The following is a 13,584-nucleotide window of genomic DNA, read 5'->3' as shown; positions in this document are numbered from 1 at the left end:
GGGGGAAATGTCTTGGGGAAAAAAAAGAAAAATGCTCAGGAAAAACTATATTTATAGCTAAATACCATAATTATATATTTAAATGTATGTACAAAATTACTATATTTTAATATTTTTTTCCAGGTCATTTGCTCTTTAATTTTTTTCTTTTTTTAAATTAATTTTTGCATTTTAAAAAAACAAACAAACAAATTTTAATAATTTCTTGCTATTTTTAGGTAATTTCCTCTTTTGTTGCTCACTGCCTTCTTTGCATGCCTATGAAAGAAATCAAGCCAATGTGCTCAGGTTTCAAAGCTTCAAAGTTCAAACCAAGTGACAGCAAACATGTCTGAATACTGAAAGTAAATGGTAATTTCTCATGCTGCATTAGATGTTAACTTCAAGAACACTCCTCTCTGAAAAAGAAAAAATATAACAGCGTTCAGGTAGGATGAAGTAAGGCAAATCTTGGGTATCTGTTCAACTGACGTGCACCCATTGCACTCAGCCACTGCTCATATTTCCACCAAAATTTGAGTTTTCAAGCCTCAGAAACGACTAAAATAACATCCTAGTTATAAATCGAACACAACACTAAAAGTGTACCTATACAAACCAATTTATGATGTTACACATGGTTTGCCTATTTTAAACTAACCATATATAGCTATTTGTCTGCTAGTTAGCCAGCCTGCTGACATTTCGTAAATGAACATCTACTCAGTGAAATCTATGCTTTCCTTAGATCTGCTTGATGAGCTTTAACTCAACCTGTGAGATTATTTTCACTGTTCATTGTCCATTCTATTGACATTTTGTACAGTCACATCCCAATACACACTGAGGCATGTATGTTTGGTACTTTGTGAGGTCAGGTGTTTGAATAGCGTGCATTGGTACTGGAAGGCTGGTGAAGGTTCATCCATTGTCCTGAGTCCAATATGGCTGCTTCTAGACTGTCAAATACTGAAAATCTTCATTCTCTTTAGGTGCCATACTGGCAGGCCTACAGGGAGGTGATGTGTACCACAAACTAGCTGTGCTCACTGGTCAACAAAGTTTACCCGATATGTGAGCTGATGTCCATTGTCCCAGGCATACAAAACCTTCTCCTTGGGGTTGTAGTCTATCTGGGTGGTGAAGGAGTACTCATTGGTGAAGGGCAGGCGTGGGATGGCTTCCGTGTTGGTGTGGGTGTCATATGCAAAGTTCACCTCACCTTCCTTTTGGTTGTACACATTGACGGCGTACAAGACGCCACAGATGATGAAGCAGTTTCCGTAGGAGTTCCGCTTGAGACCTGTCCTCCAGGTTGTTTCCTTTTTCAGCGACAGGTCTCCAGGGTCCAGTTTACTGATGATGATCACCTCTTGCTGGTTGTAGTCATAGTCCATGGAGGGGTAGATCACCCACAGGCCACTTTCGTCCACTGCAAAGTCAATATCTGAGTGGCCCCTCCATTTCCATGGGGTGGTGTCCTCGTAGACCACGTCATGCAGCAGTGTCCAGGCTGCCACATATCGCATCTTCAGATCATACTTGATGATGTTCTTGGTGAAGGCTCTGTTGTAGTAGAAGGCTCCATTGTAGACCACATGGCCTGTGCCTATCCAGTTGTAAGGCAGTTTGAAGAGGTTGCTCCATCGGCCTAGGATAAACAAGAATATTGCATTAGCTTCATTTATTTATTACCAGGTATGGGTAAACAATCAATTCTTACATACCAATGAACACATTCTGTTCTATAAAACAGAACACTATGTCATCTCTGAAGACATCCACAGATATTTTTCATAGGGGCGGTTCAATGGGGCCACTAAAAATGTTAGGGTGGCACCAAAACCAAAAGCCATAACTGAATTTCAGGGACTGAATTATGCTGTTGAAAAATGAGATAGTTTAAAACTATGTCAATTTGCAAAAGTAAGGAATTACACACTGATATGCTTTTTTATTCTTAATATTACTAATAATCTGATATGCATAGACCAGTAGGTGACATTTTGGGCTCCTCAGCCACCCTGTTTTAATGTGTTATGCATTTGTACGTTTGTGGCAAATGATTGTTCTTCAAATTGGTTGGTTGTCCAAAGGCAACTATGAAGCTTCAATTTGAAGAAGCGTATTTGTTATAAAAACATAACATTTACTAAGATCAAGCCTCTGTAAGTTTAGTTAAGACTTGTGCGTACCCATAGAACCCATTTTCATTCGATACCTTGAGGTAAGAGTTCAGGAGCCCTGTGAACATGGCCATGCCAGTTGTTCCCTTGCCAAAATTCAGCCTAAGTTTAGAGTATTATTTTGCCTCCTTCCTGTAGACTTACGCTTAAAAAATGAGCGCACCACAGCCTCTGAACTAAAGTAATGTCAGCCTCCAGTATTTTCACCAGTATTTGAGTCCGCTCAAAAATCCTTCTCATAACACTTCAGCAACAGGCAGCTTGCTCCTTATGGATTTTAACATCAAGGGATAAATGCAATGCTGGTCTCTAGTGTCCCTTAACAGACACATATGGAAGACATCACACTATGTCTGTGCTAGTCTTCATTCCATGACCAGAAAGCTCCACAGTCCAAGGTTCTGTTGATTTGCTTATCAGCACCTTGTATTAAAAATTCTGTCTTTAGCTGAGCTGTTGACTAAGAATTTGGACTTATGACTCAAAATGTACTTGCCTGATGTAATTAGCTGATAATCAAACAGAATTTTCTTTATGGATGGATGGGCTGGTATTTTGTCTTGTTTACCTTGACTGATCAGCAGCGAGTAAAAGGTTCTTCTTTTGATTTTGATGGGATAACATCCTATAAAGTATGTAAGCCTTGCGTAACCAGACATTATGTCTGAATAATGTAAATCTAACGCAAAAGCTTCAATCGTTGCCATGGTGTATGACGCCTAAATCAGTATCCGTATGCTATATTTTTTTTCTTTTATTTTTTTACCAGTAAACTGTTCAAGGATAACAAGTAAATTGGCTTTCCAGTGAGGTAAATGCACAGGTGAGATTGCAGATGGGTATCTGCCTCTGTTAACTGTAGTAAAGAGCTTGCTTTGAAACTAATGATTAGGCCTGACCTACAGCTCTCCAATACCCGACTTCTACTCCAATCCTAAATTGTCACCTATTACCGCTTTTGCAGTGGACTTCCGCGTCGACATATTACACTCTTAGTATCCCACTGACTTTACTGTTGACATTTCAGGGATGCCATTACCATAAGTGCAACACAAGCACATGGTTATGTTTAGGGCAACAAAAGCAGATGTCAACCAATGCTGGGACGTCAACAAATGCACATGCTGGCATAGAAGGTTACGATTAGGCAACAGGGGCACGGATGGTTAGAATTAGAGTAAGGAGGTACATTGTAAGGTGTAGCAAAAAACTCAATTTCAGATGGGAAGGGAGTCTGGGTTTTGTTGGATCCATCCACCACCCCTCCTGCGCACCCTGTAGGGACCTTTATACTCCTTTTATTATGTTGTGACCGGCAGTTTGTCAACCTGACGCTGTCCAGCAGCGTATCATGCAGATATGAGATAGGCCCATGCATTGAAAGAGCAGGGTCTCAGCTATTCAAAAAACACTATTCACGTTACTATAAAAGGAAAATGCTCAGATACTCAGGTTTGCAAAACTTGCAGCTGACATGCAGTTTGATTATGATTTCTTGTGAACCGACTTGGACTTCCCCCATGAAAAATTTCTTTTAGACAGTCCTGAGGGGCCAACTTGTGTTGATGTTAGCTTGAAGTAAAATGCAAAAAGCAGGGTAATAAATAGCAAGCTGGCCATTTTCGCAAAAATTAAGCAAACCCATTTTTAGAGCGTTCCTCTGCTGTGCTGCTGTACATATTAAAACACACTATTCTTTACTGATTATGAGTTAGATACATTCAGCAGTGTGTGTGCAAAGCTGATCTTATGCCCCTCAACAAACCAATGACAATGTTTGTACAAAGCCAGACTGTGTACACACTGGCTTCATGTGACAGTGACACAGTTTGTTTAGCGGTTCACTCCTGAACAAACACGTGGTATACTCTAGGTGTCGTTTTCTAATCACATCCTATCTGCTTTCCTAACCTTCCAACCTCAGGAAGTCTGATTTAGATAATGATAATAAATGGAAAGCCAAGTGAAGGACAAAAACAACGTAGAGCAGAACACCCCCACACCCCCACCCCACCATCCCCATCCATAAGGCCAGCCCACACTCTTAATCCCTCTCTGCTGTGCCCAGTTCAAAGGAAGGGCCAAAGCACATGTCCGAGAACAGCAGGAATCACCGCCACTCCAAATACCTAGTCATCCGCACACAGCTGTGAGCTCACCGCCCTGCAGGACGTCTCGCATGTAAGTGCATTTAGAAAACCCATTGTCCAAACACATCTAGATCAACAAGCCTAGTCCTACGAGGGGAGATCATCTTAACTCTCTTAGAGAGTGTAATCCGATTCCTCAGTTGATTCCAAGTTGATTTTCCCACCCACTGAAGCCATGAAACGGCTAAGACCTGCATTCCAGAGGTCTCATCAGTCTAACAGAGCTCATTGGATAATCAGCATGAATCATTGTCATCAATGTTATTAGAGAAAACACAACTATACATAAAAACAGGGTGATGCTAGAGTTAGATAGGTCTGCTGGGATGATAATTGTGTTTTGAATTAGATGATGAAAAAGATATAAAAGTTAAGATATCTGTCAGATGAATCTACACAGATTTTGGAGCAAGCAAAACAGAGCAAGTCAGAGGGGGCCACATTTTATTATAGTGGTCCTATGAGGTCCACAGGAAGTCATGACACACCGTGGATTGATGGATATCTGTTGTTTAGGAGACAAAAATATAGTTTGTAAGTCATAGTTAGCGTGTAGAAACTAGCATTTTGGCTGTGGCTATTGATATTATTATCCTTGCTGTTAATCAATAAAATGTACCTGTAAGTATATTTCATTCTCAAAAGGCCTTAATAAACCATCTGACTGTGGAGGTACATGTGGGTGCATCCTTGTGGCTTTTCGAACATGGGATTGGAACATGGGTGTGCTTCAGACAATAGCGATCTATGGTCCTGATTTGAAGGGTTTGACTCAGTACGTTCACATGATGTTAGAAAAATGTGATTGGGGGTTGATTTTTCTTTTATGTATATACCTCAACAGGACTTGAACAAGCCTAGGCATTCTGCACATGCTCCATAGTCCCTGCACTGGGCTTTGACCCAGAAAAACAAAAGAAGAAGAAGGGAGGCGAACAAAACAAGACAAAGGAATCAAGGGTTAGGGTTAGGTATCCATGCTGTCACTGTTCAATATGCAACCACCTTGCTGCTTGCTAACTTGTCTGCTATATGACATAATAGGTCAACCAGAAAAAGGTGCAATATTCACCATGGCGGAGTCATCAATAAATTGATTCTTCTGGTGCTTGTATACTTGGACAAGGACAGAAGTCAAATTAAATGGCCTAATCAAACTATAACCATACTCCACTTAACTGTACATGTAAACATACTGAGTGAAGCTACAAAATCAAGATATCCTCTTACCCTCCTCCCCTAGTTTCAGGTTGCAGTGCTGTAGTATCAAAAGCTGTTTAACTTTGCTTCTTTAAGTGCTGCACTTGCCTCCATGAGCTGTTGGTTACAGCCACTGCTGACATCTTACAGTTTCTTTTTTCTCTCGAATCTTCCCCTCTGTGTCCCTCCTCCCTTCAAGTTAACTGCGACCTCCTTGGGAGACAAGCTTCACAGAACATCTGCTATAAGCCATACTGAGCTGTTGTCTGCATCCTCAAAAATGCAACTACACAGCAGGATGGCCCAGTGATAGGTGGTCACAGTGAATGAGTGGTAATTCTATGGGAGTGGTGTATCGGGTAGTGAAACAAGTCTAGAGGTGACCAGGATGTAACTTGCTCTGTCCAGTGTTAATGATGCAGTGACAACAGGGCTGGGGGGCAAGAAACCGAGGGAATAAAAACTTGGACTGACATGCTTTTGCAGACATTTGCTTACATTACCCTACACCATTGACTTGCACAACAAGCATGGGCACAGATGATGAAGAAGGCAGCCATTGCAGTGATGGGAGTGAGTGAGGTAGACTAGACATTCAACTGTCATCAAAAATAAGAATTGGTATGGTGCACTTAAGAGGTGTTTGAAATCGTACTACAAGATTCTTTCAGGCATGAATATGGGAAATAAATTGTGATATTTCCATCTACAGGATGAAACCTATAAATGTTTCGACTCCCCCTGTTCTTTTAACCTGTTTTGGAGGACTCCAAGCATCATATTCCTCCCTGTAATTTGAACCTTTGCAAGATATGGCCTGATAAAGTACAAAACATTCCTTTGGTATTGTGTGGGTGCCATCAACAAGTGAAACCCAACGCTGAACTAACAATTGAAACCTAAGCCCTTAAATGTGGCTTATGGTAGGCACTGTAAAATGACCCAGTTGAAGCACACCTTGCTTGAAGTTATCCAGGTTGCGGAACTCAACCAAGTTATTGCCATAGTAATAGTTAGTGACGTAGATCTTGGAGTCTTTAGCCAGAGGATCCTTCATCCAGGCTCCCTCGTTGCGCCCATAACTGTGCTGCTTCTCTGGTTGATCGATGGATGCCAGAGTGCCTTCACAGTTTAGGATCTTCCCTGGAAGGAACAAGCACATCATTTAACATGTCTGCATGGGAAAGAATGACATGCATTAACACTGGCTTAAATTGATTTCACACTCAGACTTTTATTGGCAGAGTAAACTCACACACTTTTCTACCACATTCACAGGCCACAACAGAATACTGAGCTTAGAATTAAGTATTTCACTGATAAAGAGAGTCCTCCCATGTAACTAAGCCATCTGTAGAGAGACAATAGTCTGAAAGGGACTGTGACATTGGCTTTTGCTCAAAAGGTAGAAAACCAACAATTACCAGAATGAATTGGAGCAGTAAACATTCTTGCTGGTTGGTGGGTCATGTGCTGCAACCTGTTCCGTTTGAAACAATGGCGGCCAACTGGATCTTGCATTACAATTAAACAGTAAGCTAAAATATTTAAGACGAGAAATATGCAACACTGTAAGAATCTTGGTTTATATTTGATCAGCGCTGCTTGGTTTTACTGTCTGATCTACGTTTTTTTGGACTCTGTTTTCACTGCGGAGGAAGCAGTGTGGCGCCCGCTTCCTGTTCACAAACTCTCGTTATTACAAGGAAACAGGGCTTTAGAATATGTTTCAGATTGAGGTCTAAGAGACAGAGAGGGATGGGTCTATCTCTTAAACAGCTGTATACTCTATGTTTGTGGTGGCGACAGCTTGGTTGGCAGACAGCCAGTTTGAGCAACAGCCCCAAGAAACACCACAAAATTACACAATTTATTTAGTGGTGTTTGGTCGATGGTGATATTTAGGCACTGGTTAGACAGGGGGATGTCTACCACAGTTCATCTAAACATACTACCCACATTGTTTTGATAAAAAGCTGGTTGAAATTGGCAAAGTATCCCTTTAATCACAGTTGGGCATTTAGCTCATACCTGCTCTGTGGAGAGTGGGCCGACTGTTGTTGTTGGAGTTGTCCAGCACCAGCACAATTGTCGGAGCTGGTCTTTCAGATTCTGGTGTGCTTTGTGTGGTGATCGTAGTGGGTGTAGTAGTGGGTGTAGTTGTGGTGCCCATAGTTGTGGTGGTGGTGGTGGTAGTTGTAGTGGTGGGAACTGTAGTGGTGGCTGTGGGTTCAGCCACAGTGGCGTCCAATGTTTCCAAGACCATTTCAGCTCCTCCATCCTCTGACTGGTTTTCCGTGATGTGATGGACTGTGTACGTCTTGGCAGAATTATCTAGAGTGGGGAAAGAAGATATCTAAGATTCTACCAAGCTTGATTTCAATAAAAATACAGCAGATGGACAATCAAGTTGAGGCAGTCCTGAGGCTGAGCAGTGATAGAGGAGACTAATACTGAACAAGTGACTTGTTCTTGTCAATGGTTGGTTACATTAGGGCAGAACGATTCAATAGTGTGAGGGGATATTGTCATAAAATTTTCTTTGGGCTCTCATTTAAACATGTTTTTAAACCTTTCATTCACTGTATAGGACATACAGTATACGCTTCTTGGACAGCAGGAGACATATTATAGTCTGCTGTGTTCTGGCACATTAACAATGCAGCACACAGAGAACATCAACTTCCTTCCTTTTCTCTGAAGCTTTTTCTCTTTTTTCCTTCCTAACTGTTTGATCTGCTATCGAAGAGCTTAGGCTGATTTATTACAGTAAAAGATACTGAGGTAGCATTTTGCTTTTTAACAAAACTGTTAGTAAGATGCTTGAGAATGTTGATACAGCTGCAACCTTGAACTGCTGTATTATATTTTTGGCTTTCATTGGAGAGTGTTAACGTCTCACTATGTTTGAAAATGAAGTGCTTGTCAGATTGTCAAACAGCCAGTGTTGATTTTGTCAATGAAAAGCATGACAGAAAATATTCATTGACAACATTTTCACAATAAAAAGGGGCTAAAGCTAAATTAAAAACAACATTTGAAAATGAAAATTGTGACAAATGTTTTTAAATTGATCTTTGGAGTAACTAAAAAAACTAAACTAAAAAGTATTCAGGTGGCCAGAGAGAACACTGACCTTCTGCACCTCCTTTCAGCTCTGTGTGCAGGCATTAGAAAATCTAGCCTGTGATAGGAGATTTTGGCCAGTCACAGGTCATTTCAGAGAGACGGCATTCCAAGTGGCTTTTATACAAATGCAGATGTCGTTCAGGTCTCTTTGGTGATATCCTGATTCAATGCAACTCTTCTTTTTTTTTTTTTTTTTTTAAATCAAAACCTACATTGGTCAAACTCTTTGTGTTCTTTGTTTCAGGCTTCTATAGTCACTTGTGGTCTACAGTGAAAAAGACAACAGTCTGAAAGAAATACGGTCTTAGCAGAGAGAGAGTCTGCTCTCCTTCTGGTCCTCATAGTCTGATGTCCTGTGCTGCCAGACAGATGTGGGGAGATCACAGCAGTGCTACATAAGCTGTGCATCTTCCCACACGTACACTGGAACACGTGGACCTGACGAGGGACTAGAAACAGTGTTCTGAGAAGTTCTTTACAATTAACAGTGAAAATTTTCAGAGAGACAATAAATCTCTTAAAGAAATGCTTCACCCACAAAATGATCACTTAGTCAACTTTAACTCATGAAGAAAACTTGTTTTTCTGGCATGCCTCAATGGTGAACGGAGAAATCAACAAAGGTGAACATTATTCATGGATGTAAATGATCGGAGTCTGGGGTACAATCATATATTTAGAAATTCACTTACACAACTTGCTCAGTATGTCCCAAACATGCATTTTTGTGAAAATGTTACTATATAAAACACTTTCATCCACAAGTAATGTACCCTAAGTGTGTCTTGAAACAGTTATTTGGTTATTTTGTGGGTGAAGTTTTCCTTTAAGATGTTTAGATGTTTTAAATTGTAAATGGAATTAAATGTGACACTAATTCCAAACCAAAATTAAGAAACAAATCATTACAATCATTGCTTCTCTGTTTGAGTGCAGCTGATGACACTCTATGGAGAGTACATGGTGACATCCATGTGGACATCTACACATCTGTGTTCGGTAAAGCAGATGGGATGCACATTGTACTTTTGTTTCTTTACTATAACACAGATCAAATACCACTTTAAAACATGCTGATACTGTGATGAAGACATTTATGTAGTTTTTGAAGGACCATGCTTGTTTTTCTTTTGCATGCTGTAGCCCATATGTCCAATCCAATATGCTTGACATTACTTTTTTCATTAACATTTTTCCAAACCATACCATGGTCTTTGAGACCCTGGAAAAAGAACAAAGGACCACAGTACTTGCTTATATTGCTGTCAAAGTTGCATTCTCGTTGCATGCTGCAGGGCAGACTTTTCAAATCAGTCAGCACTTATTGCAGCATTTCATGCCGTGGTAATGCAACTTTTTCAGACTTTGAAAGGTCGTGCGCAAGACTGCCAACCATATTCAGCATCAGCTTACATCTTCTTAATCTTACAACTCCAATTGTAAATAGTGAGTTTCTCAATTCATACAAAGTTATTGATACAAGTGTGCAGGCTGGTAAAATAATGACAATTTTCCACTACAATTAGCACATTTATGCTGTTTTTTTTTTAAGCACAGGCAAGTCTGCTAACACGGACTCTAGCTATAGACTCCTTTCCCGTTGCTAGTAGACCAAAGCTGTGTACACGGCTCTGCAGAAGACAGGAATGCATTTATGTGTGTGGGTTTTTTTTTTTGTTTGTTTTTTTTTTTGGTGTGTCATGTTTGACATCATGGACAGGCTGGCAAACCCGTTTGTAAACATTAGAAAGCAGCATGGATAGAGGCCTGTGAAAACTTGACACTGGTTACTTCTTTATATATCTGTTATTCAGTCTTTCTTTCAAACTGGGCAGAGACAGATTTGGATTGATGTTTTAGTACTGCTTGGGTGTCATGCACCTTGCCAGTTAACCCTTTAAAAGCAAATTGGTTTGACTTTTGTAAACATGGGTAGAAAGCATTGAGCAACTCTCAAAATGTGGTCCAAAAATTAGCAGGAAATTAGTAAAAAGTAAAAAAGAAAAAAGTAACAAGAAAAATACCAGAAAATAAGAAAAAAAGAAGAAAAGTAAAAAACAAATACAAACAAGAAAATGACCCCAAAAATGGTCTACTACTAATAATAATTATACATATATTTTTCTGGACATGTTTTGCTAGAATATTAAATCTTAATCTTTTTATAAACTAATTTTCAGGTAATTTTTAAGTCACTTATTACTTATTTCTTGCCTTTTTCCTCATTTTTTCAAAAGAAATCAAATGTATTTTATCAAGAATTCAAGGGTTAAATAGCTTGTGAAAGGCATCTTAACACAGAACAATACAACTGTTGTAGAGCCAGGTTTTAAGTGGTTAAGGGGCTAAAATTAACACTTTGATTAGCGCAGGTGTTGTGTTTCCATTAATGCCCATTGGAGCTGGAGGTGATGATACCTGTGATTGCTGCAGAGTCATTTGATGGAAGTGTGACAGTCGATTGTGACCTTTCCCATTACATTAAATAACCAGATGTTAGTGGGTGTTAGCTGGCTTTTTGTGCAGTGGAAATGGGGCTTCATTGCAGGGAGGTAAAGTGAGTGTTTGACATTTTCTAACAAAATTTGATGCATTTAGCCATTTCAGGAAAGAGCACTGAGGGGTATTAACCTCTCCTGGATGAATAAAGGTTCCTGTGGCCTGCTCTTCGTCACAGATTATGGAAATGAATCTGACTGGTTTCAGTGATTTGACAAGGGTGGCCGGGCTTGCTGAGGTTCATATACACGGCAGAACACACGGTCTGACAGCGTTATATGCGTGTGCCCTGTGCAAACGCAGCATACCTATTCACTCAGCTAGACTTAAAGAGGATTGTAAGGAGTCAGGAAATGTTTTCTCTGCGTGGTGAGGGTCCCCACACATTGTTGTGCGGAGTGAAGCGGGGGCATGTCATGGATGTGGCAGCACTCCATTGACACAGCATTCCATCAGCTCCATGTATTTTGTCAATAAAAGATTTGGATTTCCTGTTCGCTGAATGTGCACCAGCAATCCGAACCTGCGCTCTCTACACCAGCTTTGCTTAAAACAACACAGACATAAATCTTGCATCGAGGGGATCTCGTGTGCCACACAATGATGAATTCCCTGTTTTATTGCCTTGCGCTTAAGTGTCAAGTTTGCAACACAATCACAGCCTTATCTCACACTTGTGTAAAACAACATTCTCAGGAAAGCTTTATATTGTCCTCTATGGGAAACTAAATTCAGCTAATGAAGATCGTGACTCTGGGTCCGGCGACTCTATGGCTGCTGTCTGATCCTGATCCAGCAGTGTCATGTGGGGTTAGATTAGATCGCTGAAGAAACAAATTTGGATCATTTTCAACACCCACAGTTGATCACGCACAGATGATCGCACACAGATGGGAGTGCAAACTCAGCTGAAGTACAAGCACAATGTTTGCTTTAGCTCAGAGAGGGTGGCTTTCTATGAACAGGCCACTATGCTGGGAGAGTATACAGAATGTCCCGGCCGGGCTGAAAAGTCTCACCTCCTCTGTGCTCATCCTCGTCGCTCTTGGCAGCCTTGTAATATGTGATGCCCCTCACCACACCGGGCTGGTTGCCAACCACCTTGGCTTTGGCTGTAGGGTCAGGCTTGGTCAGTTTCCCAGGTTTAATGACCTCTTTCTTGGGCTTCACGACTTTTTCTTTAGGCGGTTTGGGTGGAAGCTTGGCCGCAGAAGTCTTTTTGTTGGGTGTTTTTACTGCATCCTTGGTTTTCTCATCATTGGTGTCCTGTAAATATGACACTCTGGTTATGTCAGGGCACTTGGTTATATTTGCCTGTGGGTTTTAGTTATATGCTAATTATACTTATGAAAGAATGTATTCAGCTAGTGTACCTTCTAGGTACATACAACTTTAAATAAAGTTACAACTGATATCTCTATTGACAATGTCTCAGTGTGTGAAAAAAACATTGTACAAAAAATGCATAGGCCTATACTACTAATAGTGTTAATTGACTATTATTATTACTAGTGCTGCAGCTGACACTATTAAGTCTGTGTCAAAAGCATTACTATGTTAGGTCTGTAGTCAAGACCAGTTCAGTGGAATCAGAAGGCAGGTTCCATTACAGATTTTTGCAAAACTTAAGTAAAATCTTTACAATGTAGATAAAACATAATTGTTAGATGATTGTGTTTCTGAGTGATGTTCTCTGACTTCTCCTCTGGAAATAAAATTCCAAGAAGCATGGTGATGGATGTTCTAAACATTAGTAGCTTTATTTCTATTGCAGCCACCACACTAGCCGTCATTATTTCTAACCCAAGGCCACGTAGTAGGCATGTTATGGAGCAATAATGGAAAGGCTACTGCTGGCCTACTGACGAGCGCATAGCCATAGCATCATGTGTGTCAAGTTTATTGCAAAAATTTTAAAAATTTTATTTTATATTCACAATTTCAATTTGTGCAATTTGAGGGTTCCGCCTACTGAGACAAGTCTGAAATAATGATAGATTGAACCTGTGCACAAGGGCACTGACTAGCACTACTTGTAATGTACTGCTAATCTTACAACTAGTATTACAACTAGAAATAGTACTACTACTGGAAGAACTACAAAACTAAGAATTGCGAGTTGCTCTAATGCCAACATGTGTGTACATCATCACAGAAAGTGTTTCTCTGAACCTGTGCTTTGTTCTCAGAGGAGTCCTTCTGCAGCAGCTGCAGGCTCAGGCTGGAGATCTCCTTCTTGATGCTCATCATGATGTTGGAGTAGTTGTCATATCTCTTGAACTGGTTGGTGAGGCTCGTCATGCTGTCTCGAACAAATTCATTCTCTCGTGTGAGGTTCGTCTTGATCGTCTGTGAGAGAACATCAATATTTTCACAGCAAACATGATCCAAATAATGACACAAGTTAGCATGAAAAGTCAGTAAGTTGTGTCCTGGTGACC

General features: G+C 40.4%; 1 protein-coding gene across 1 annotated transcript in view; it reads right to left on the bottom strand.

The window, feature by feature from the left end:
* Positions 1 to 234: 234 nt before the first annotated feature.
* The window catches only part of olfml2a (olfactomedin-like 2A), a 30,553-nt gene continuing 17,203 nt past the window's right edge, over positions 235 to 13,584 (bottom strand). The window contains exons 4-8 of the mRNA XM_042488328.1: positions 13,316 to 13,492; positions 12,163 to 12,409; positions 7,547 to 7,849; positions 6,473 to 6,658; positions 235 to 1,630 (exon numbers count right to left, since the gene is read on the bottom strand). Of these exons, the coding sequence (XP_042344262.1) occupies positions 1,026 to 1,630; positions 6,473 to 6,658; positions 7,547 to 7,849; positions 12,163 to 12,409; positions 13,316 to 13,492 (1,518 nt within the window). The 3' untranslated portion in view covers positions 235 to 1,025. The remainder of the gene's footprint in view (positions 1,631 to 6,472; positions 6,659 to 7,546; positions 7,850 to 12,162; positions 12,410 to 13,315; positions 13,493 to 13,584) is intronic.

This window comes from Plectropomus leopardus, chromosome 6 (genome assembly GCF_008729295.1).
Source record: "Plectropomus leopardus isolate mb chromosome 6, YSFRI_Pleo_2.0, whole genome shotgun sequence".
Lineage (NCBI taxonomy): Eukaryota > Metazoa > Chordata > Actinopteri > Perciformes > Serranidae > Plectropomus > Plectropomus leopardus.
The sequence above is the reverse complement of the archived record's forward strand: the minus strand, read 5'-3'. Positions and strand labels throughout refer to the sequence as shown.